This window comes from Piliocolobus tephrosceles, chromosome 12, assembly GCF_002776525.5.
Source record: "Piliocolobus tephrosceles isolate RC106 chromosome 12, ASM277652v3, whole genome shotgun sequence".
Taxonomy (NCBI): Eukaryota; Metazoa; Chordata; class Mammalia; order Primates; family Cercopithecidae; genus Piliocolobus; species Piliocolobus tephrosceles.
Genome location: NC_045445.1, coordinates 56,476,136 through 56,501,201, shown reverse-complemented (window position 1 = coordinate 56,501,201; position 25,066 = coordinate 56,476,136). Strand labels below are relative to the sequence as shown.

Below are 25,066 nucleotides of genomic sequence, written 5' to 3'. Positions count from 1 at the left end.
TGAGTCGTTCAGCCCATAAGTTAACCACAGCTCTTTAAAAAAGGCCAAACTGTCAAAAAGTATAAACCCAAGTAAGATATTGCTGTCGCATATGCATGCTGGTCTGGTATTTACACTAAATTAATCAGCACTGTCTTCATTAAGTAAGAAATAGTTATTGCATGCCTCCTTTGTATTAGGTGCTATATTAGGCTTATAGTTAAGGGTGCGTACCTGAATAGAATATCACACCTGAAGCAACACAAAGTCTACCGGGTTTTTTTGTTTTGTTTTGTTTTGTTTTGTTTTGTTTTGTTTTAGATGAAGTTTCACTCTTGTTGCCCAGGCTGGAGTGCAATGGCACCATCTTGGCTCACTGCACAACCTCCGCCCCCCAGGTTCAAGCGAAACTCCTGCCTCAGCCTCCCAAGCAGCTGGGATTACGGGCATGCACCACCATGCCTGGCTAATTTTTGTATTTTTATTAGAGACAAGATTTATCCATGTTGGTCAGGCTGGTCTCGAACTTCCGACCTCAGGTGGTCCACCCGCCTCAGCCTCCCAGAGTGCTGGGATTACCGCACCACCATGCCTGGCTAATTTTTGTATTTTTATTAGAGACAAGATTTATCCATGTTGGTCAGGCTGGTCTCGAACTTCCGACCTCAGGTGGTCCACCCGCTTCAGCCTCCCAGAGTGCTGGGATTACAGGCGTGAGCCACCGTGCCTGGCTGGAGTCTACCCTTTCAGAGGCTGTTAAACTAAGCCAACACTGAAGCAAATGTGCAGAAAGGATATCTATGAATATCTGAATGCATGTTAAATATGCAATGGATATATTAACATTATATATAAAATGGGGTGAGTGCATCTTGTAGTGATGGTTAGTGAAGCAACCCTTGAAGTCTCCAATTTAATCTGAGGGAGGAGAGGTTTAACGTTATGCTTGCTCTATTTTAACGAAAACTTCATTGCCTTTAACAGCAATATTACGTGGTGGCGTGAGGTTAATTTAAGGACCACTGTGACCCCTAAGTGCTCTGTTTTCATACTTTCCCACGCCTCATCAGGGCTCCTTTTTTTATTTGTGTTGCTCGGTTTCCATTCATTTTTGATGTTATATTTCTCTACATATAAAGATTACCCTGAGTATCCAGACAACATCAATAAAGGGAAAGGCGCTACCTCATAATTACTGAAAGGACATCTTGCTGTCAATATCTTGGAAGATAGGACAACAAATCATCACACAATCACTTTCTACTTAGAAAAGCACAAGGTTCTGACTGGCAATCAAGATGGCTTTGTGAAAAGCAAATTGAGCAAAACCATCTTAATCTACTTCTCTGAAAGAATCTGTTCCCTGTACTGCAAAAGAAATCTCTCTGTTCACTAGGATTTTTATTCCCTCCCATCTGACAGTCATTCTCAATGATTGAAAAAAATAGGAACTAGACTTTAAAGTACGATTTTCACTGATAGTAAGACAGCGCACCAAGTGGGTCTGGGAGATAGAGCCAAAGTAGACTAACCCTCTAGTGCTTCTTTTGATGACCCCTAAGAGGCTTGTTTTTGATGCTTATTATTGATTCCCCAGGGACTAGAACAGTATGTGACAGTGCATGCTAGATAATGAATGAATGAATGTGTTCTACTTCTCAGTGAAGGCATAAGTCACTGGATATTAATCGGCCTACTTTTTTCTTACCTTTATTGCTTCCTTGCCCTCTTCTTCCTTTCCCTGTCCCTCTCATCACCCAAAGGATAGATAAATTTTCAGTGGAAGTACGTCCAGAGAGATTTCTAACACTTCATTAAAAAAAGAATTTTATTGGCTGTGTATGTTCCCTCAGAAATAGGATCAAACTCAGTTAGGAATTAGTAAGATGTAAATTAAGGGCACCAAGCAGGTAGCATGCAGACAAGAACATACATAAATTCACTGGAAAAAGATTCTTGATTTTTAGTGGAACAGTACAGTACTAACCATGAATTAGCAGTATATGAAGTGTAATTGTTTTTTGAAGAAGACAAATCAGAAATGTGTAAAGTCAAATATTAAGCCTCTTGTTATCTTAATTGAAGGATAATGATATTACCCTAAATATTTTGGAAACCCTTATTTTGGATTTCCCTAAGATTTATGCAGCATGTGCTTTAGGTCTTTCCAGGAGTACTAAATCTTTGTAATCTGAGGGTGCACTTGATTTTTGGAAATAGCCAGAAGTTACATCAAGCCAAGTTTCATCAATAAGATACATGATCAAACTGAGTAACAAAATACCTGCTCAAAAATATTGTGAATATAAAATAATGAGACTAATTTCATTTGATTCAGAGTTTAATTCAGAACGAGGAGTTTCAATTACAGTGTAATAGCCCTCACCAACACAAGTTTAGGACTTCCAAAGGTGGCTATTTGTAGGACAGGATTCAGCAGATATATCGGAACCAATCTTCTAACTTTACAGTTGCACTTGAAAATGTTACAAAACAAATGCTGTAATAGTTTAGAAGATTTAGAGCATGAAAAACTGGTAGATGTTGGATAGTACATCTCTTAGAGTATTGTTTCCAGCTTTGTCCTCTTCTTTTTTGGGGAGGCAGGTGAGGATGGAGAAGTCTGTAATTTAAAAATAGTATCTAACAAGTAGAGAAGACCCAGAAGAAGGCATAAACATTATTCAATTTAGGCAAGTTAGTCTCTATGAGAAAGTTATTGTTCAGAAAATGGTATTGATTGGCTTAATTTGAAGTCCCAACAGTTTTTCCCAAGGGTCTCTTGGATCACATCCTTCCCCCCATACTCTACAAGCTAAGAAATTCACCTGCGTTGCATTTAGGGATTAGCTTCAACTTTGTGGAACTTGGGCAATATGGCGGTTCCTGGGGACAAGCTACACCTTCATGAAATAGTTTTAAGGAAGATATTGACCAAGTTTCTATTTCACAGAGGCCAATAGACAAGATGTGGGCTTAAAAACCTGACAGCTTTTAGTGAGGCATAAGGAAGTATTTCCTTTTCGAGGAGGTTAAGTATCAGAAGAAGTTCCTGAGGGAGGTCATGGAACCCTATCCACAGGCAGAAAATTAGAGCAAGCATTTCTCTAGAGCCCTTCCTGTTCTGTGAGTCTATAATTCTACTTGTCAAGGTAATTCGATATTCTTATCCAAGTCTCTAAGGTGCTTTTGCCACCACCTAAATTGGTCTCATCAAAAACCTTATTGATTGTGCTGCCTCTCCCATCTTCTAAGATGGTGACAGTATTAAGGCGGTAAACTCAGATCTCAGACCTGTCACATACCACCTGTTTTGTCATTTCCCTCCACCCATACCTCCCCAATATGTTTTTTCTTTAAAATATTGTTACCAGTCACTTTAGAATTTCATTCTGTTCCTTTGGTTCAAAAAAATTATAGATTAATTTCCTATAGTCACTTAAAGCGCTTCGTAGATTTTAATCAACAGAGGTCTACGTTGGCATATTGAGCTCAGTTGTTTATCCTTACCAGATGGAGAGAAATATTCTCAAATACCTACTAAGAAAAATATGTCTGCAGAAACCTGCAGCATTAGAAAACCTTTTCCTTGCTGCAGATTGCAGATTAACTTCTAGCTAATCAGAGTTCAGCATTCTAATGGACTGTGACGGGAGAGACAGTTTTTTCCCCGACTTCAGATCACATGTTTCTGCGGTTGTAAGGCAAATTTTAAAAGGCCTTGGGGATCACAGCCAGCCTTCATTATCGGTGCGTGACCGCTTTGTAACCAACTGCAACTTTAATATCCAAGGAGATTTGCACATAACAGTCTTTTTTCTTTCTTCTTGTTTTTAATAATTTACCTTTGAGATTCTCTTCACCACCATGCTGGTGTGCAGAGATCTGTTTGTCTGTCAAACCTACAGATATGTAGCGCCTGTGAAAGCTACATTAATTTTTTATTTGTTTCCTAAGGAGGCTGAACAATAAGCTGGTTTTGCTGAATACAAGAGGGCTACTTCAGTGAACACATACTTGAATTCACTTCAGCTGGCTCCCTCACCTGCAGCACGGCAGTTTCTCCTATGATTCTCCCCTCTGCCAAAAGGGAGTCACCTATGCAAATAAACTCAAGGAACTTTTTGTATAAACCATGCACCTGAACCTGAGAGGGTTTTGTCTGAAACCAAAAGATTACTAGAAAAGCTGTGTAAGGCCGGGCATGATGGCTCAGGCCTGTAATCCCAGCACTTTGGGAGGCCAAGGTGGGTGGATCCAGCCTGACCAACATGGAGAAACCCTGTCTCTACTAAAGAACTACAAAAAAAAATTAGCTGGGCGTGGTGTCGCGCGCCTGTAGTCCCAGCTACTCAGGAGGCTGAGGCAGGAGAATTGCTTGAACCCAGGAGGCAGAGGTTGTGGTGAGCTGAGATTCCGCCACTGTACTCCAGCCTGGGCAACAAGAGCGAAACTCCATCTCAAAACAACAAGAAAAAGAAAAGCTGTGTAATACTGTTTGTGGATCCTGCAAGTATCTCATTCAAAACAAATGCCTCATTTTCAGAATTAGAACACTTCTTTTCTTTTAACCTTGGAGGCTCTATGTAAACACTAATCTCTACACAAGTGAATTTCCTCAGCGGAATATTGAGCTATGTCAGTGTGACAAATGTCATGGATATGGGGTCTCTGAAATGCAAAGCGCTGGCATTTTTAAGAAAATAAATGTAGATGTCAGTGAACCATAACCTATAGATAATTAGAAAGACACTTAACATTCGAAAGTGGATAATGTTTTCTTCAAGGCTGCTAAGATTTTCTACAATAAAGAAATATGAGGTGCGTAGGGAACTATGTGTGGAGACATTCTTGGTAATTTAATGTTTTCAAAACTCCCAGGCTGAAAACGATTATTATGTAAATCAACTAGCTCCAGCTGCTAATTCTTAGAAAATGGAAAGAGTATCTAAAGTTTAACTATATTTTGACCTTTTGTGTTATGAAGACTACAATAGGGAAGAAAGAATTAGGAAGTTTGTTAGGGGGTTATTTTTTAAGGTGGTCAGGAAGGCCTCACTCATAGGGCAGACATTCAAGCAGAGACTTGAGGGAGATACTTTTTTTTTTTTTTTTTTTGAGACGGAGTTTCGCTCTTGTTGCCCAGGCTGGAGTGCAGTGGCGCGATCTCGGCTCACCGCAACCTCTGCCTCCCAGGTTCAAGAGATTCTCCTGCCTCAGCCTCCTGTGTAGCTGGGATTACAGGCATGCGCCACCACGCCCAGCTAATTTTGTATTTTTAGTAGCGATGGTGGTCCGGCTGGTCTTGAACTCCCGACCTCAGGTGATCCTCCCGCCTCAGCCTCCCAAAGTGCTGGGATTACAGGCATGAGCCACCGCGCCCGGCCTGAGGGAGATACTTAAGAGCAGAAGGAACGCAAATGTAAAGATGAGGAGCGAGGGAGACCAGCGAGGGCTGGAAGAGAATAGCTGAGGAAGAGATGAGGACAGAAAGAGGTAATAGGAGGTCAGATCACATAAGGCTTTATATGCTATTGGAAGCGCTATTTTTTTGCAACTATGAGTCGGAATAGATGGCCTCACTGCCAGAAAAAAAAAGAAGGGACAGAGATGAGGACAGGGCTTTAGGGGAAGGTGAAAATTAAAGGGTGGGACAGGGAAGTATAGTCTAGAAAGGATATAGAGGGAATGCAATGCTGTCTATAAGAAGAAATGAACATAGTACCTCAGGAATCAAAGAGGGAAAAAAATTTCTATTTTGTTTATTTTAGCAGATTACCTATGGTCTGTTATACTTCTGTGATTCATACCATATTTACACAGGTTAATAAGCATGCCTTTGATCCCGGTCTAACTACAGTATCAATACATTTGTTCAGTTTCTGTTACTGAGGCACCTAACTACTTGAGCAAGCTAATCAAGGTTTCAATTACCCCAGTGAGAAAGAAGTTCTACTTCTCTGTTGCAATCATAGTTGATTGGTTGATGAAGTATTTATGAGATCTTTCATAAGAGGAACTTTAAAGGTCACTTGTACCATAATAAGTGGAAATCGCTGGGAAAGAAAAAGTTTAGCAGTATTATAGTGCTGATAAAGTCTTCAGAGGTACGGACTCTCAGAGTCTAGTTACTGCAGCTGAAAATTCTTTGCCCTGAGCATTTGTCATGACTCCTTCAATCCAATATGCCCTTTAAATGCAGTGAAACTATAGAAAAGGAATATCTAATGTTGTTGGGTGTTAATTAAAGAGTAGGCTTCCTTCCATTCATTAATGGAAAGCCTTAATTTGTCTTCAGTTGCAGCTGAAAATTCTAAAGAACCATTTCCACCATCTTATGTAGGTTTTTTTCTCTAATGATCAGGTTGTTCAGTTCCTTGTTCAGATGCTGAAAAACTCATCTTGGCTCACACTGTATCTTCCCATTTGTAACCTGATGTGATCATTCTCAAATGGGAGTGAAAAAGACCTGTACAACTATATGAGTCCTGATTTACTTTTGATATTCTTTAAGGTTTTCACCCACCTTTACTATAATAACAAATAAGGACCACAGCCCAAGCTACAAATCAGTTAGAGGTAACATACATTGGGATCTATGTTTCCTATCACCTCTTTTCTCCTTGGTTCCAGGCCAGTGCAACAAAAGTGTCAATAGTATAGGCCGGGTGTGGTAGCTCACGCCTGTAAATCCCAGCACTTTGGGAGGTTGAGGTGGGTGGATCACCTGAGGTCAGGAGTTTGAGACCAGCCTGACCAACATGGTGAAACTCCATCTCTACTAAAAATACAAAAATTAGCTGGGCGTCGTGGTGGGCACCTGTAATCCCAGCTACTCGGGAGGCTGAGGCAGGAGAATTGCTTGAATCTGGGAGACGGAGGTTGCAGTGACCCAGATCATGCCATAGCACTCCAGCCTGGGTGACAAGAGCGAAACTCCATCTCAAAAAAAAAAAAAAAAAAAGAAAAAAAAGTGTCAGTAGTAGCCAAAACAATTCAAGCACAGAATATGTTAACTGTATGAAGTAGAGGAAAAGAGAAGGAGAACTTTTAAAAAGAAAAAACTTTTTGGTAAAATGATGAAAAGTTATTGCATCTAGGATTGCCTTTGCTGTTTCATTGTCATGTTCAGGACATCTTTGGGACAGGGAAAGGAAACTGCTGCTATAACCCTACCTCATTCACTGGTCTGGACAACCTGTCCATTGCTACCTATTTTGCCTCCTGTTATGACTGGAATGAAATGAGAACCCCACCAATAAGCAAAAAGTTTCTGCCTTTCATCCTATCTCCTATTTGAAATCCCTCAGTAATGATGTTCCAGCACAGCTAACAGCCTCCTATCAGTAAAGATGGGAAAAGTATAAAAAAGCTTAGCAAGGTCTAGGGTAGGGAACCAAGTGTGGGCTAATTCTCCTGGTCCTTCCATAAACATTGAGGCAGACTAAGTGAATCCCTCATTCTAAGACAAATGTTCCCTAAAGAAATAAAATTAAACTCCTAATTTCCAAAGCAATTGGTCTTATATTGGACTGTGTGCTTTATTTTCTCAGTGAGGTAACAGAACTAGAGATGTTAGAAAACAACAACAACAACAGTAATTCCCACCCCCCCCAAATTCACTACCTTTCCCCAGGAACCTTCAAAGCTCAGTTTTTGCTACAGTCTTGTAAGGCATGTTGAAACTTGAGTAGAATGATGCATGAATTTCTTTATTAGTCAAAATAGCACATTAGTATATGATCTTTATTATTTCTTAGATTTGTCAAATATGATATCCTAACACCAAGAATTTTTCCCCAAAGCCTCCCGTTGTTCTTTCTACCTCTATCTTTTTTCTCTTGGCACAGAAAGACAAGTCCTATTATCGGTTCAAAATTGGTGGCTTAAAGAGTGTGTGGGTGTTTTGTGTCTTCAAACTTTTACCTGATATTGCAAGATTTTCATATCAAAAAGAATTCCTCCTTCTCCCCAGTGTGCACGCACACATGTGGACATGCTCCTGGGTTGGAGGAAATGGAGTACAGACCTTGAAAAGCATGGGATCTTTGTATTGCCCAAATGTGGAATAGTATCACAATAACCACCACCATTTATTGAACATGTTTTATGTGCTAAACACTGTTATTAATAGCTTTATATGTGATTCCTCATTAAATCGCAAACCAACACTGTGAAGTACAAGTACAATCATGTGTTGCTTAATGAGAGGGATACAGTCTGAAAAATGCATTGTTAGGTGATTTCATTTTTGTATGAACGTGATAGAGTGTCCCTACACAAAGCTAGATGCTATGGCCTACTACATATTTAGACTATACAGTATAGCCTGCTGTTCCTCGACTACAAACCTGGGCAGCATGTTACTGTACAGAATACAGTATGTAACACATTGGTAAGTATTTGTGTATCTGAACATCTAAACAGAAGAGGAACAATAAAAATACTATATAAAAAATAAAAATGGTACACCTGTATTAGGGCACTTAGCATGAATGCAGCTTAGAAGATTGGAAGTTGCTCTCATCAGACAAAAGCACACACATTAGCCTCGGACTACACAGGGTCAGGATCATCAATATCACTGTCTTCCATCTCCATATCTTATCCCACTGGAAATCTTCAGGGGCAATAACACACATGGAGCTGTCATCTTGTGTGATAAGAATGCCTTCTTCTGGAGGACCTGAAAGACCTGCCCGAGGCCATTTTACAGTTAACTTGTTATAAGTAGGTGTACACTCTAAATGGTAGAAAGTATAGTATAGCAAATACGTAAACCAGTAACATAGTCATTTATTATCAAGTACTGTGTATTGTACATGATTGTATGCACTCTACTTTTATAGGACTGGTAACGCAGTAGGTTTGTTTATACCAGCATCACCATAAGTACACGAGTAATGTGTTGGGCTCTGACATTATGATGGCCGTGACCTCACTAGGTGAAAGGAATTTATCAGTTCTGTTATAATCTTATGGGACTGCCTTCATATATGTGGTCCCATCTGTTGTACTAAATGTCATTGTGAGATGCATGACTGTATTTCACAGATCGGGAAAAGAAGGTTAGTGCAGTTAAGTAAATGGCCCAAGGGCATAAAGCACTATAGTCTCTAGAGGAGCTTGGATTTAAACTAGATCTCCCAACCCCTCAAGGCCGTCCTGTGTTCATTAGAAAGTTTGGACTCTGGATCCCGACTTAAAATGATCCATATAATGAGGATAATTTCCCATTATTTTTACTCTGGGCATAAAATTACAGGTAAGAAATTTTTTAAAACTCATCAAGATGCATAAAATTAGAATTATACTTACCTAGGGAATATGGAAATGGACGTTATTCTGGTCAGGGGTTATTTAATATAAATTTTAAGTGTCTTATTTTTAAAAGAGGTGACTGAAATAAACAATTTAAAAATTCTTCAGTGTCTAGCAAAAAAAAAACCAGAAAAGTTAAAAAAAAAAAAAAAACTCTAAAAGCATAGTCTGAATTAAAGTTAAGAAAGAATCAGTTGCTCAGAGAGTTCAAGATTGAAAATGTGAAAAATATTTAAAAATTAGCTGGGCTTGGCTGGGCACAGTGGCACACACCTACAATCCCAGCACTTTGGGAGGCCAAGGCGGGAGGATCACTTGAGGTCAGGAGTTTGAGACCAGCCTGGCCAACATGGTGAAACCCCGTCTCTACAAAAAATACAAAAATTATTCGGGCGTGGTGTCACACGCCTGTAATCCCAGCTACTCGAGAGGCTGGGGCGGGAGAATCGCTTGAACCCAGGAGGCAGAGTTTGCAGTGAGCTGAGATCAGGCCACTGCACTCCAGCCTGGGTGACAGAGTGAGACTCTGTCTCACAAAAAAAAAAAAAAAGTTTAGCTGGGCTTGATGGTTCAAGTCTGTAATCTCAGCACTTTGGGAGGCCAAGGCAGGAGGATCACTTGACTTCAAGACCAGCCTGAGCAACATAGCTAGGCTCCATCTATAGAAAGGAAGAAAGGAAGAAAGGAAGGAAGGAAAGGAAGGAAAGGAAAGAAAGGAAAGCAAAAAGAAAGAAAAGAAAGAAACTTTGCCAGGCACTACTTGAGAGGTTGAAGCAGGAGGATCTCTTGAGCCTAGGAATTCGAGGTTGCAGTAAGCTAAGATTGTACCACTGCACTACAGCCTGGTGACAGAGGGAGACCCTGACTCTAAAACAAAATGTGGAATTTCCCCTATTTTGTTGAGTTTTCATTAAAACTACTATCTCAGTGACTCATATTTAGTGTATAAAAAGATTTTCAATATAATACATACCAGGTTTCTTTATATCATTGCCAAATCATTTTTCTCAGTATCATTTTCAAATCCTTCCAACACCCTTGATGAATGAAGAAATACTCCTCAGTGTGATCACGGTATTCCTCTGGTGCCAGAGTTACCAATTTGTTCACCAGGACATTTCTAATTTACATAATTTTATGGTTATGTGACTCTACTATCATACAACTTCTGATACTGTAATGAACTGAAAGTCTTGCCAACTATATTCACACGAGTAACCAGAATGATCCAAAACTCAAAAGAGAAAATGAATACATTCCTAGTTTTCTTTTTCTTTTCATGAGTGCCAAGTTACAGTGATATATATGGAACTGTAAAATTACCTTAGATGCCAATAATATGGTACAGTTGAAAATCATATTCAGTGCAGTTAATGAGGGTAGATAGTATCAGGTTGGTATATTTCCAGTCATAGATTATGTCCTCATAACTTCCCAAAAAAAGGAGGAAGGGGGTTTGCAAAATAAGTCATTGAAAACAGATGTGGTCATTTGTCTGTCAGTGATTGAATTCTTACTGTTCAAACTTTTAGATGTTTCTGTTATACATGATAATCACAGCTACTATATAATGAGCATTTCCTCTGTACCAGACTCTGTCTTAAGTGTTTTATATAAGCATTATTTCACTTAATCTGTTTAACAATCCTGTGATTTAAGTAGTATCTCGATTCTGCAGATGTGGAAACTCAAGCTCAAAGACATGAACTAACTTGTTCAAGGTCACACGGTTTTTAGGATAAGTGATGGAGCTTTGATTTGAAACCAGATTTTTCTGACTCTGGGATCCTTACTACTAATTGTTTTATTTTTCTGTCCCTGAAATATGCCTTCAGCTTTCAGTGATCTCATGGTGCTTGTAAAGTACTTCAGCAGTCAGCTCTGAAATAGGAAGCCAATAGAAGCAATGGTAGTAAGAAATTGTTTGCTGTGATGGTGGTGGTGGTGGTAGTGGTGGTTTATGTTTTCAAATATCAAGGCAAGGTTGAAAGATGCTTGCTTCATGTAGACCTGACCTGAATGAGGCTGGCATCGGGACTCCTTGGAATTTTCTGAATCAATTTCATCCATTTCTTAAAGCTTAATTGAAATAAATGAGAGGTCTTAGCATTTACATGAATTTCTTTCTTTTTTTTTTTTTTTTTTTTTTTCAACATATGACATTTTTAGTCCATAGGTCTTATTTGGTAATTATGCATAGCAAGGGAAATAAGATTTGTAATTTATTCACATTTTTTTTTTCAGTAAGGCAATAGAGGTTTCAGCAAGAGATTTAAAATTAGGTTGGTGAATATTTTGTAGTCAATCCTAGATATATTTTTCTTTATATTTTACTCCTTTTGTACCTTTTACCAACTCTTAACAAATAGATATGCCAGTAAAACTGAGACTTTTTTCTGTAAACATATTTCTTTTTTTTTTGGAAACGGAGTCTCACTCTGTCGCCCAGGCTGGAGTGCAGTGGCGCGATCTCGGCTTACTGCAAGCTCCGCCTCCCAGGTTCACGCCATTCTCCTGCCTCAGCCTCCCGGGTAGCTGGGACTACAGGCACCGGCCACCATGTCTGGCTAATTTTTTTTTTTTTTTTTTTTTGTATTTTTAGTAGAAACAGGGTTTCACCGTGTTAGCCAGTATGGTCTTGATCTCCTGACCTCATGATCTGCCCTCCTCAGTCTCCCAAAGTGCTGGGATTACAGGCATGAGCCACTGCACCCGGCTGGAAACATATTTCTTATCTTGTATGAGGTTAGTACCAAAACACTTTTTCAATTAGCATCCTTTTAACAGACCACTGTCCTGTACAATGACAGAATCTAATCAGTTGGCATTTCCAACCTTGAGAAATAATGATTAATGCTTACTTGAGAATGACGTTTAAGTACTCATGAGTTAGTGTTTTAAAATGTTTAGCGAGGCTTGACAAGTACAAAGTAATGTTAATCACAGTCAGTTATTTAGGGGATTTTCTTAACCTGACCTTAAATTTGCTCCTACTGCTTTCATTCTTTTGATTATTTGATTTTTATTTTCTAAGAATTAGGATGATGAGAATACATCCCATCCCTCAAAATAATTTTTTTCCTCACCAGCTTTTACATTTTTAGAAGGGTTAAACAATATCTTAAAAACTAAAGATTATTGATATGAAACTATCTTTAAGGTTTCCCTTTCTCTTTTAAAATTATTTCCTAAGGAAAGAGAATTAAACAATCATGTATTTTCTATCCCTAATTTCCTAAAGCCAGAGCCAAGTAAAAACACCAAGAGGAATATGTTATTTTTTTCAGCATGAGGCCTTTTCATGAAAACAGCACCAGTGACATCAGGACCAGAATCTTTTTCTAGTCTGTGTTGCTTGAAAAATATATGCCTTTGTAGATGTTTTCATTTACTGTCAATAATGCCAGACCACAGAAATGATTTTTTAAATTCTGTTTTGGCCTCTTAAAGATTACACATGCCATTACACATTGTGATTGTTTTGTAGTTAAATCTATTCCTGAAACATTTCAGATATAAACCGATAGACCTATTACTTGTTCTGCTTTATCCTTTACTAGATCTACATTCATGTTGTTTTAGCAGTGCCTGTTGCAAGCCTCCCTCTCATATAAAAATTTAATCTCTTGCCTCATTTTCTTCTATCGCAAATTGTATCAGTTTGATTTTTATATGAACTCTTTTTTTAGTTTTAACATATTTTCCAGAAATAATAAATATATGGAGAATGCTACAGAAATAGCATGATTCAAGTTCATGTACAATATAATGCCTATCAATAATCTATATCAACATTTCTATTTTCAAAATGTGGTTTTGATTTGGGCATTTCTTTTTGTAATCATTTCTACTGTCTTTATTAGATGATCTTAGTCTATCAAAGGATGCTTATTAAAAATCAACACAGTCTTGGGAATTGGACTGCCAGATTTATCAAATGAAAATATAGGAGGATTCCCAGTTGAAGCTGAATTTCAGATAATGGATAATGTTTTCGTATCAATATATCCTAAATATTACCTGACTTTTTTCTATTTAAGTATGTTCCAAATATTATGTGAGACATACTTCTACTAATAAAAGTGTTCACAGTTTATCTGAAATTTAAATTTAACTGAGAAGCCTGTATTTTATCTGGCAGCTCTATTTGGGGGGCATCATGATAGTGAAAATGAACATAGAGGCTAATGCCAAATAATCCTAAGTGATTGTGTTACTTAAGAAGCTGTGTAGCTTTGGGTATGTCACTTAGCGTACCTGAACCTAAATTTCATGTATAAAATGGAACAAATAATACCTACTTTGCAGGTTTTCTATAAAGATTACAAAGTATGTATTTAAGACTAGATAATGTTTAAAACACCGGGTACATAATAGAGTTCCATTAAAGAGTAGCTGTCATTATCAGAACAAAGAAGAAATACAAACACAAGTAACCAGTGGTTTTTTTCCCTCCATCTTAATAAACTTTTACTGAGGATTCCTAATGGCAGCACTCAACATCTGAACAACCCATTAGATTGATAATCTAGTAGTCCACCCAGATCTTGGTGACTGTTTACCAAATCAGAGATTTGACCACTAATAAAATATATACAAGCATTAGCCTTCTTTCTTTCCTCTGCTACATGGCTCTTTTCATGTTACTTGCCAAACATCATATAGCTTATTAGTATCAGGGCCTGAATATGTGATGCCTTTTCACATTGTTTTTTTCCTTTTGAGTTACAATTTTACTTCCATCCTGTCTTTCTTAGACATCTATTTATTAATGTGATTAATTTATATCAAGATAATTTACATACCATAAAATTTACCATTGTAGTGTATGTAATTCAGTGGTTTGACCGGGTGCGGTGGCTCACGCCTGTAATCCCAGCACTTTGGGAGGCCAAGGCGGGCTTATCATTTGAGGTCAGGAGTTTGAGACCAGCCTAACCAACATGATGAAACCCCTTCTCTACTAAAAGTACAAAAATTAGCCGGGCGTGGTGGTGCATGCCTGTAATCCCAGCTACTCAGGCGGCTGAGGCAGGAGAATCGCTTGAACCCAGGAGGCGGAGGTTACCCTGAGCCGAGATCACACCATTGCACTCCAGCCTGGGCAACAGAGCGAGACTCCATCTCAAAAAAAAAAAAAAAGAAAAGAAAAGATAAAATCAGTGGTTTTTAGTATGTCATAAGGCTGTGAAATCATCACCACTGTCTTAATTCCAGAACACTTCCATCACCTCCCCACCACCACCCACAAAAGAAACTCCATATTCATTATCAGTTTATTCTCATTCCCTCCTCTTCCACCCTCTCACAACCACTAATCTACTTTCTGTTTCTGTGGATTTGCCTATTCTGGACATTACAAATAAGTGGAATCATACAATATGTGACCTGTATTTGGCTTCTTTCACTTAGCATGATGTTTGTGAAGTTCATACATGTTTTAGCATGTATCAGCATTTCATTCTTTTTATGGTTGAATAATATTCAATTGTATGGATATATATCATATTTTGTTTATCCATCCATTGATGGACATTTGGGTTGTTTCTACTTTTTGGCTATTAGGAATAATGCTACTATGAACATTCTTGTGCGTGTTTTTGTATGAACATCTATTTTCTTTTGGGTACATATCTAGGTATGGAATTGTTGGATCACATAGTAACTCTACGTTTAGCATTTTAAAGGATTGCCAGACTGTTTTCCAAAATGGCCACCATTTTACATTTACCCCAGCAATGTACAGGAGTTTCAATTTCTTCACATCCTCACTTATTATCTTTTTTTTTTTATTTTGAAATTATAGCCCTCCTAGTGGCTATGAAGTGGTACCTCATTGTGGTTTTCATTTGCATTTCCCTACTGATTAACGATGGTGAGCATCTTTTCATGTGATTATTGTATGTATGTTTATCTCCTTTGGAGAAATATCTATTCAAACTCTTTGCCCATTTTAATTGGGTTGTCTTTTTATTGTCACGTTTTAAGTGCTTCTTATGTATTCTTTTTTTTTTGAGATGGAGTCTCGCCCTGTCGCCCAGGCTGGAGTGCAGTGGCACAATGTTGGCACAATCTCAGCTCACTGCAACCTCCGCCTGCCAGGTTCAAACAATTCTCCTGCCTCAGCCTCCCGAGTAGCTGGGACTGCAGGCATGTGCCACCATGCCCAGCTATTTTTTTTTTTTTTTTTTTGTATTTTTAGTAGAGACGGGGTTTCACCATACTGGCCAGGCTGGTCTCGAACTCCTGAGCTCGTGATCTGCCCACCTCAGCCTCCCAAAGTGCTGGGATTACAGGCGTGAGCCACCGCGCCTGGCCCTTCTTATATATTCTTATCAGATACATAATTTGCAAATATTTCCTACCATTCTGGGTTGTCTCTTAATTTCCTTGACAGTGCTTATTGATGGCCAAAAGTTTTAAATTTTGATGAAGCCTTACTTATCTATTTTTTGTTGTTACTTACGATTTTGATGTTACATCCACATTTTCTTTTCTTCCTTGTACAATAAAACAAACACTAAACCAGTGTTCCCTTCCCGCCTTGTAATTACATAAATGTGTGACCTTAGCCAAGTACTTAAACTCATTCAGAATTCAGTTTCCACTTCTGTAAAAGGAAGCTTGGTTTAACAGAGTGGACGCTAATTTTTTGTGAATAAATTATCTTTATAAAATCCCTTACATGAGTAGTTCTCAGCCTGGGGCAAGTTTTTCCTCCATGTAACATTTGACAATTTCTGGAAACATTTCTGGTTATCACAACTGGAGTGGGATCATACTGGCATCTGGCAGATAGAGGCCAGGGATGCTGCTAAACATCCCACAATGCGTAGGACAGCTCCTACCAAAGAATTATCTAGCCCAAAGTGACAGTAGTGCTGAGGTTGAGAAACCCTGCTTTAAAATTATGATTCTAGTATGCCAGTTTATTTTTAAGTGGTAGTCTTTGAGTTCGTCTACAATAGCCAGGTGCCTTTGTGCTCCTAGCCTATTGCTATGGAGTCTAAGAGCACAAAAACAATGACGGGAGAAAGGGGAGGTACCAGTGAAGGTAAAATAATTTAGATTTTTGTAGGAAGAAATCAATTCTTGCACATCAGGAGAATTTTGAAAGTGTTTTTAAGGCTATTTTAAACTACTGTGTCTTTTAACATAAAGAAAAAAATTATTTCCATGTAAACCCCTCCAGGCAAATCCTTGTAGACGTATTCTTGTTATTGAGTCTTTTTCTTTAAGGTTTCTGGAACAAAATAGTTTTTGTGAAATAGTTTGTACACGCTATGAAGTATTTTTAATCAATCATAAAAGAAACAGAGCAATTTGATGGAAGGAACTTGTAGTTGATATGTCTCTGCATTCGTGATTTATCTGAACTCAAAGGAAGTTGATATTCCAGCTGATCACATTAATTCAGCTTTCTCTAATACCATCTGCTGGAATGTACTCATTCGCCTATGTTCCACAAATAATCTATCCAAAATCAAACAGACGATAGCTTGAAATATGTTTCAGCATTTCTAAATATTTTGGCATGTAAAAAGCTGTCATAATTGAAGGTATTTCTTTTCTGTGATAACACTGCTGTTTCATGCCCTGCATGATTACATGTAATCATTATCACCAGCACCAGGACCACCACCATCACCATCATAGACTAAAATTCCTTGATTATAATATATCAGGATCTATTCTAAGCACTTTATGTTCGTATCATTTTTCCTCACAAAAATCCTATAAGGTAGTTTTTTTTATTAATCTCAATTTTGCAGATAACAGCAAAGTATCCAATAAAGGGGATAAAATACTTGCTGAGTCATATTTCCATACTAAGTCTTCTCATGTGTCAAACTAGTTCATATTTTAACAATAGATAAAGTATATTTATTGTTAAATCTGTAACATTGATGTCCTTAATTTTCTGGCACCCTAGATAATGGCAATTGAAGACTGAGTTATTTCTAAATCTTTTTTCAAGAAGAGATATTTTACAATTAATTGTCTCTCTCAAAAGTATATGTATGCATCTTCCGGCTGCTGTAATACCTTCCCATCTCTGCATATTTATACAAATTTAAAACTGTAAAACTTCTCCATTATATAAGTAATGGAAAGGTTTTTGTTTAACTTTGTTTATATATATAGGAAGCAGTGAGAGAAAACAATAAGAGAAGAGAAATGGAAGAGAAGACCAGGAGGGCAAAACTTGCGAAAGAGAAAGCTGAACAAGAAAAGTTAGAACGCCAGAAGAAAAAGAAACAACTCATTGACATAAACAAAGGTATGAAAATATTTCCAATTTTTATAAAAATGCAAAAAGTACAAAATAATTGCAGTTATTTATTTTTGGATTATAAGGTATATTTTCATAGAAAATTCACAATAGTATTAGTTACTTGTGCCAAATTTCTCTCATGATGCTAGCTGTATTTCACATATCCCTACATTGAGCATTCAGGATTTTTAATAACCAACGCAAGATGTTATTTTGTTGAGATAGTGTTTTTCTCCCTACTTTTCTTACCATAGTATATTATATTCTGGATGAGGCAGTGGGGAGGGAAGAAGAGGGTAAGATGAAATGTGAAAAACTGGTATGGGGAGATAAGCCTTAGCTTTTAACTTCATTTTGTTGGCACATGTCTGTTGACAGTGCAGTAATAGTTAACAGTCTTTCTTGGAGGCTTGAACATTTTAAGTCCTAAGAGATATTGACAGCACTATTACAAGTTGAATAAAATAGGGAAACGCATCTTGCACAGCTATGAACCTAAGCACAAGATGCTGGTATGTCTATATAGTTTAAAGTAAGTTGTTTGAGGCCAGGCACAGTGGCTCATGCATGTAGTCCCAGCACTTTGGGAGGCCGAGGCGGGAGGTTCGCTTGAGGTCATGAGTTCAAGACCAGTCTGGCCAACAGGGTGAAACCCCATCTCTACAAAAAATACAAAAATTAGTCAGCCATGGTGGCAGGCACCCGTAATCCCAACTGCCCAGGAGGCTGAGGTGAGAGGATTGTTTGTAACTGGGGGGCGGAGGCTACAGTGAGCCAAGATCGTGCCACTGTACTCCAGCCTGGGCGACAGAGCGAGACTCTATCTCAAATAAATAAATAAATAGATAAATAAATAAATAAATAAAGTTAGTTGTTTTATTGGTTAGCAAGAGTGACTGTATATTATTGGTGAGTTGTTTGGTTTGGTTGGTTTACTTTCTGAAGAAGAGAGGGCAAAAAAAGAAAGTGATTGGTATCAGGTATCTGCACACTGAAAATTTAAGAATAAAAAAGCATGCATAGATAGCCTTTGTCACCTGAAGTTTAGAGAATTTACAAACAAAACAAAACAAAATCTGAACAAGATACAAGGTAATATGATTAATATGGACCATGTATTACTGAAGATAACAATAGTAAAAATTGCAAGCACTCTATAATATTGACCGTATGCCAAGCATGGTTGTAAGACTTTTACGTATTTATTTATTTATTTTTTTGAGTCAGAGTCTAGCTCTGTCGCCCAGGCAGGAGTGCAGTGGCACGATCTCGGCTCACTGCAACCTCTGCCTCCTGGGTTCAAGTGATTGTCCTGCCTCAGCCTGCCAAGTAGCTGGGATTACAGGCACCTGCCACTACACCCAGCTAAGTTTTGTATTTTTGGTAGAGATGGGGTTTCACTGTGTTGGCCAGGCTGGTCTTGAACTCCTGACCTCGTGATCCACCTGCCTCGGCCTCCCAAAGTGCCAGGATTACAAGCGTGAGCCACTGCGCCCAGCACTTTTACATATTTTAAGTCAATCCTCACAACATCTCTATGAGATAGGTATTATCATCTCATTTTACAGATAGAAAACTGAGGCTAATAGAAATTAAGGAACTTGGCCAAAGTCACACAAATAGGAAGTACTAGCACCAAGATTAGAATCCAAGTTGTCTCACTATGGAATCTTTCCATTTACCTATGCCATTGTCAGGAGAAAATGATAACAACAACAACTAACATATAGCACTTGCTACTTACCAAGAACTATTCTTGGAATTTTGCATTTAGGAGCCAATTTAATCCTCATAGAACCCTATTAGGAAAGTACTACTATCTCATTTTAAAATGACAAAACTGGGGCACAGAGAAGTTAAGTAACTTGCCCAAGGTCACACAGATAGTGAGAGGTAGAATTAAGATTTGAACCCAGGCAGTGTGTAACCAGAGTTAATTTTTATTATGTGTTTTTAAGTATAATTATTAATTATAACAATCATTATCAAGTATTTTGCAGTAATGTCTCTTAATGTCTAATTTTCTAAGATAGTGTCCATACCGTTAAGTTTAGTCTTCGTACTTTTAAAACATATAAACATTTTCAGGAATTGACTATAGTTTGTATCTTCCACCCAGGAAACAAATATAACATTTTAACAGAAGAAAAACAGTAATATTACGTAAAAAGCTGTGTTAAAATAGAATAGTATCAACATAATTTAGCAAACAAACTTCGTAATTAGAATCAGGAAAACTGGTCATGACTGCAGTCACTCTACTAGGAGGTAAGCACTAGAGTACAGCATGGCAATATGTATTTACAGGAAGTTATCATTGAGAAAGTGAAGAAGTCAGTAGAAATGTTCTGAAGGTGGCTGGGCACAGTGGCTCATGCCTGTAGTCCCAGCACTTTGGGAGGCTGAGGTGGGCGGATCACGAGGTCAGGAGTTCGAGACCAGCCTGGCTAATATGGTGATACCCCGTCTCTACTAAAAATACAAAAATTAGCCAGGCGTGGTGGTACGCACCTGTAGTCCCAGCTACTCGGGAGGCTGAGGCAGAAGAATCGTTTGAACCTGGGAGGCAGAGGTTGCAGTGAGCTGAGATCATACCGCTGCATTCCAGTTTGGGTGACAGAACAAGACTCTGTCTCAAAAAAAAAAAAAAAAGTTCTGAAAGTTAGCTCCTTTATGTGCAGGGAGGAGTAGCTGGGGAAGAGACTGGAAGAGATAGTAGGGGACAGGGGACAGATTGTGAGCTCTCTTTCTTTTTTTTTTTTTTTAATTATACTTTAGGTTCTGCAGTACCCTTATAGAGCGTGCAGTTTTGTTACATAGGTATACACATACCATGGTAGTTTGCTGCACCCATCAACCCATCATCTATTTCTCCTAATGCTATCTTTCTTTCTTTTCTTCTATGCCAAGGGTCTTACCCTGAAAGCTATGGGAAGCCTGTGAATGTTTATAAACTGGAAAGTGATGTACATAGTCAGGTTTCATAGATCATTTTGTTTTTGTTTTGTTTTTTGGGTTTTTTTTTTTTTTTTTTTTTTTTAAAGACAGGGTCTCACTGTCTTCCAGGCTGAAGTGCAGTGCCATGATCTCAGCTCACTGCAACCTCCCAGCCAGAAAGGTCATTTTGACAGAAGCAGAAAGAATGTATTGGAAGGGGAAAGCCCTAAGGAAATAGAGGTTATGAGGATATTGTCATAGTCCTGACGAGAGATGATGGTGGCCTGAACTAATACAGTGACAGTGAGATTTAAAAAGCAGCAAGGGGTATATTAGTCAGAGTTATTTTGAGAAACAGAACTAGTAAGATGTGTGTGTTTACAAACACATGCACACACACACGGATTTATGGAATTGGTTCGAGTGATTGTAGAAACTGGCAGGTTTAAATTCTGCAAGGCAGGAGGACAGGCTAGAGTCCCAGAGGAAAGCCAGTGCTACAGTTCAAGTCTGAAAACCATCTGCTGCAGAATTCTCTCTTGCTTGGGGGATGTCAGTCTTTTTGTTCTAGTCAGACCCTCAACTGATTGGACGAGGCCCACCCACAGCATGGAGTACAAACCGCTTTACCCAAAGTTCACTGATTTAAATGTTAATCTCATCCAAAAACACCCTCACAGAAACATCCAAAATAATGTTTGACCAAATATCTGGACATTGTGGCCCAGCCAAGTTGACATATAAAATTAACCATCATGAGAGGGTGTTAAAGGATAGAATTGACAGGTGCTGATGATTGATTTGATGTGTAAATCAAAGGAGGCAAGTGTTAAAGAAGATGGTACACTTTACAGAGAAAGCAAATTCAGGAATAGAGCAGATTTTCTCAGGAGAGTTACAATGACTGGTATCATTTTAAACATGTTTAGTTTTCAGATACCTTGTAAAGATGGAAAATGCCTAAGAAGCCATATGGTATATGTGATTGTGAAACTCAGCAAAGAAGTCTAAACTAACCATATCAGCTTGGGGATCATTGGTTTTTATTTGAAGATTAAAGTTACAGTGTACTAGTTTGCCAGGGCTTCCATAAGAATATGCCACAAGCTAGGTGCTTCGAACAACAGGTATACGTTGTCTGACAGTTCTGGAGGCTAGAAGTCCAAGATCAAAGTGTCAGCAGGGTCCTGCTTCTTTTGAAGAGTCTATGGTAGGATCTGTGCCAGGCCTCTCTCCTAGATTCTTGTAGTGTCTTGCTTTGTCGCAGCATACCTTCAGCCTTCACATGGCATTCTCCCTGTGTGCCTATCTGTCTTTTCACATGGTGTTTATTTTATAAAAATATCAGTGATATTGAATTAGAGGCCCACCCTACTCCAGTATAATCTCCTCTTAATTATTTTTATTTTGTTTCTTTAGAAATGGGGTCTCACTCTGTCACCCAGGCTGGAATACAGAGATGTGGTCATAGCTCACTACAGCCTCAAACTCCTAGGCAGAAGCAGTCCTTCTCCCTCAGCCTCCCATGTAGCTGGGACTATAGGTGTATGCTACCATGCCCAGCTGCTCTTAGTTACTGGGGGTTTTTTCCCCCCTAAAATAAATATTTAGCCCAATCACCTCTTAATTACATAGTTCAACTTACAGCATGTGTATTGGAATGGGATTACCAGGGTAAAGTATAAATCAGAGGTTCTGAAACTATTTGATCTCAGAACCCATTTACACTAAAAATCATTGAGGACCCCAAATGCCTTTTGTTTATGTAAGTTGTTTATATTGACATTTATCATATTAGAGTTAAAACTGAGATAATTTTAAAATTCTCGATTGATTGATTCAATTAAAATAATAATAGTAAACCTTTTCATGTTAAAATAAATAACCTTTTAAATGAAAACTACCCGTATTTTCCAAAACAAAAAAAGAATTAGAAAAGAAAAAATTAGTGTCATAAATCTCTTCACAGTCTGACTTAATAAGACAGCTTCATTCTCATACCTACTTTTCTATTCAATCTGATTCAATATCATTCTTCATGTAACTTCTGGAAAACTTCACAATGCACTCAGAAAAGAATGAGAAATAGAAAGGCAAAAAATTATCAGTATTATTATGAAAATAGTTTTCATGTTGCAAATCCCTGAAATGATCTTGAGGGGCCTCCAGGAGTCCTGCGCCCACACTCCAGCGTTGCTGGAGTGAACAATGAAAAGAGTAAGTAGTTAAAAATGGAGCCTATGGGCTGAGTGCAGTGGCTCACACCTGTAATCCCAGCACTTTGGGTGTCCGAGGCGGGGGTATCATGAGGTCAGGAGTTCAAGACCAGCCTGGCCAAGATGGTGAAACTAAAAATACAAAAGTTAGCTGGGCCTAGTGGCAGGTGCCTGTAATTCCAGCTACTCGGGAGGCTGAGGCGGAGAATTGCTTGAACCCAGCGGGCAGAAGTTGCAGTGAGCCGAGATCATACCACTGCACTCCAGCCTGGGCTACAGGGCAAGACTCCGTCTCAAAAAACAAAACATTGAGCCTATCCAGTTTTGTTCTGAGAATGTAATCTTTCTCCACACTACAGCGATTCCTACCCTCCTCCGAGTATTTATTAACCTTTCACTGTTCTCCTAAAAATGTGTCTATAACAGGCAAAGAAAGAAGGTCTTATTTTGATTGTGTCTAGTTGTTATAGGACCAACAAATTTGTATGCCTGCTGCACAGTAACAGACCAATACCCTGAGACAACTGGGATGCAGCAGAGAAAGACATTAATGATTGCAGGGCACCAAGAAAAGAGATGGGAGGAGAACCTCAAATCCATCTCCTCAAGGAGTTCTGGGCTGGGATGTTTAAGTGGATCTTGGAGAGCAGGGGGCTGGAAAATTAGAGTCATTGATTGACCAGGGCAAGGGGGATGAAACCATCAGGATGTGGAAACTGCATTCTTTGGTGAGTCAGCTTCTTGTGGGATCCTTCAGACCAGCTGACGTCGGTAGTTTCATTGGTACGCAGCACTGAAAGAATAGCTCAAATGGAAAACTTAATGTTTTATAATGTTCAAGTTGTTATCTACACAGCAGTTAAGGGGAACTATAATCTTGTAACAGGGTCTGTGTGATTCTGAAGCAATAAGTACCGAACAACTATGAGGAAGCAGGTCAAGCAGGTCAGAGAGCAAGCTGACTTAATGATTAACACTGAATCACTGAATGTGCTACAAGCTTGGTTTATCTTCCTTTCTTTTTTCTTTCTTTCTTTTTTTTTTTTTATTTTTTTTGAGACAGGGTCTCACTTTGTTGCCAGCACTGGAGTGCAGTGGCGCAGTCTCGTCTTGCTGCAGTCTCCGCCTCTTGGGCTCAACCAATCCTCCCACCTCAGCCTCCCCAGTAACTGGGACTATAGGCACACAGCACCATGCCCAGCTAATTTTTGTATTTTTTGTAGATGAGCAGTTTCGCCATGTCGCCCAGGCTGGTCTTGAACTCCTGGGATCAAGTGGTCTTCTTTGGCCTCCCAAAGTACTGGGATTATAGGCATGAGTCACTGTGCCTGGCCTATTTTTTTTCTTTTCTTTTTTCTTTTCTTTTCTTTTCTTTGCTTTGCTTTGCTTTGCTTTGCTTTGCTTTTCTTTTCTTTCTTTCTTTCTTTCTTTCTTTCTTTCTTTCTTTCTTTCTTTCTCTCTTTTTCTTTCGTTTTTCTTTCTTTGTTTCTTTTTTTTTTTTTTTTTTGAGATGCAGTCTTGCTCTGTTATCAAGGCTGGAGTGCAGTGGCGCAATCTCAGCTCACTACAACCTCTGCCTCCTGAGTTCAAGTTATTCTCCTGTCTCAGCCTTCCAAGTAGCTGGGATTACAGGTGTGAAGCACCACTCCCGGCCTTGGCCTATTTTCATTTCTTTCCCTCCTTTCTTCCCTGATTAATTTTTTAATTTTTATAGGGATGGTTTCATAGTCTGTATGTATTTTCATTTGCTAATATTTAGTTAATTACCTCTTCAAATGTCATTGAGACCATAAGATAAATATCCAAATAAGTTTTTATGCATATGCTCAGCTGAGTGATTTGAGCATGAAAAATAAATTTTTAAAAATTGTATTTATTTTTTTATGTGTTAGTACCATAGCTCTATTTACGTATGAATCAAATAGTAAACTACGTTAGCTTCTTGACTCATGGCCCATGTGTTACAAATATTATTATCATTTATTGTAATGTTACTTTATTCTTGGACTATATGTGCCTTGGTACTTATAAATATGTTTCAAAAACAGATCCTTCTATTGCAAGTGTGTAGTTTTAATTATGAAAATGAAAAGATGCAGGAAAGAAAGAATAAGAATAATAGAGTTGGGCGTCTGTCAAGATGGAGCTTACTGTCTGAGTTTCTCAGAGAGTGTCTTGTGAAGGATGCTGTTATCAACTAGATGGAAGGCAGTTGTGAGCCTTCTGAGAGCTGGGAGGAATCATGATGGAGACACATCATATGTGAATGATGATAGCCTATGGAAGGCATGAGTGAGGTGTCATCAGAAAGTGATCTATAGAACTTTAAATATGTCCA

General features: G+C 38.5%; 1 protein-coding gene across 6 annotated transcripts in view; it reads left to right on the top strand.

Moving 5' to 3' along the window:
- Positions 1-25,066, top strand: part of DIAPH2 (diaphanous related formin 2) — a 927,958-nt gene that overhangs the window by 687,677 nt on the left and 215,215 nt on the right. For all 6 annotated transcript variants that reach the window (XM_026452159.2, XM_026452160.2, XM_026452157.2 and 3 more), the window contains one exon: positions 17,446-17,581. In XM_026452159.2, coding sequence (XP_026307944.1) covers positions 17,446-17,581 — 136 coding nt within the window. The remainder of the gene's footprint in view (positions 1-17,445; positions 17,582-25,066) is intronic.